The sequence below is a fragment of the Papilio polytes genome, unplaced genomic scaffold (genome assembly GCF_000836215.1).
Source record: "Papilio polytes unplaced genomic scaffold, Ppol_1.0 DF824225.1, whole genome shotgun sequence".
NCBI lineage: Eukaryota > Metazoa > Arthropoda > Insecta > Lepidoptera > Papilionidae > Papilio > Papilio polytes.
The window spans coordinates 113633-114682 of record NW_013524979.1 but is presented as its reverse complement, the minus strand read 5'-3'; the positions used below and the strand labels follow the sequence as shown (position 1 = coordinate 114682).

Below are 1050 nucleotides of genomic sequence, written 5' to 3'. Positions count from 1 at the left end.
AAAACAAGTAGCACTCCGACAGCCATTGAAAGAACAGAGAGAAAATATAGAAAAAAATGTTGCCACAGATTAAATTTTACATCTAATAAATAAGATATGTTGAACCGTTGCAGAATGATGAAGTAAAGATTAAAAAACTAAATTAATGAATCTCACGGGAACCGTAACTATTCCCGGGATAAAAAGTAGTAAATTTCGTTCTTTTCGTTTCTAGTTCTAATTACCTTGTTCTCCGGCGTAAAGAATGTATATTTATTATTATTATCGTGGAGGAAAAACAACACGTCGGTCAACACGATCACTAGTAAAGTCTGCATTTTACTGCGACCCTGCATCAAAGTCGCCACACCTTCGAATCTGGAAAAAAAGAACAAAACATATAAACTATGCTTTTTATATTATACTTATTTTTACTTATCTTCCATATCTGTTTGATTCTTAAAATTGTATGTAATATCAATAGAAATCCAGATTTCGTTACGATATATTTGCATTGCGAATAATGAAAACCGAATTTAAAAAAAATTGTTTGTCTGTCTGACTGTCCGCAAATTGCGTTTCTGGACTGATTTTTACTTTCAGAGGAAAGTAACGGACATGGACGGGCATATTACAATTAGAACAAACGGCAAAGCCTCCAGGCAGAAAGCCCAAAGCACAGGCAATCGTTATTTCCGAAACGGGTGGAACAGTTTTATCAGTATTATAACGGGAAATTAGCTAATGCACGCGGGAATATTATAGACTACTAACTTTCGCCTGCGACTTTGTCCACGTCGAATTAAAAAAAAATTGAATTAAGGACCCTCTGTGTTTTACCAAACTATTCCCTTTACTAAGCCAGATTTCATCAAGATCCGGTCAGCCGTTTAGATTACAAACTCTAACAAACATTCATACATCCGTCCATTCATCTAAACTTTCGCATTTATAACATTAGTGAGAATAAGATTCCACATGTTGGTTATACCGCTATCTATCTCCAGTTGAGTATACTGTAGACAAAATAATAATAATAATAATAATCGGTCTGAGAGTTGTGTAATGTTA

The 1050-nt window shown here is 34.3% G+C and overlaps 1 protein-coding gene across 1 annotated transcript in view; it reads right to left on the bottom strand.

Moving 5' to 3' along the window:
- LOC106110393 (rho guanine nucleotide exchange factor 18) overlaps positions 1 to 1050 on the bottom strand; it is a 32677-nt gene that overhangs the window by 7342 nt on the left and 24285 nt on the right. The window contains exon 17 of the mRNA XM_013292221.1: positions 225 to 357. Coding sequence (XP_013147675.1) covers positions 225 to 357 — 133 coding nt within the window. The remainder of the gene's footprint in view (positions 1 to 224; positions 358 to 1050) is intronic.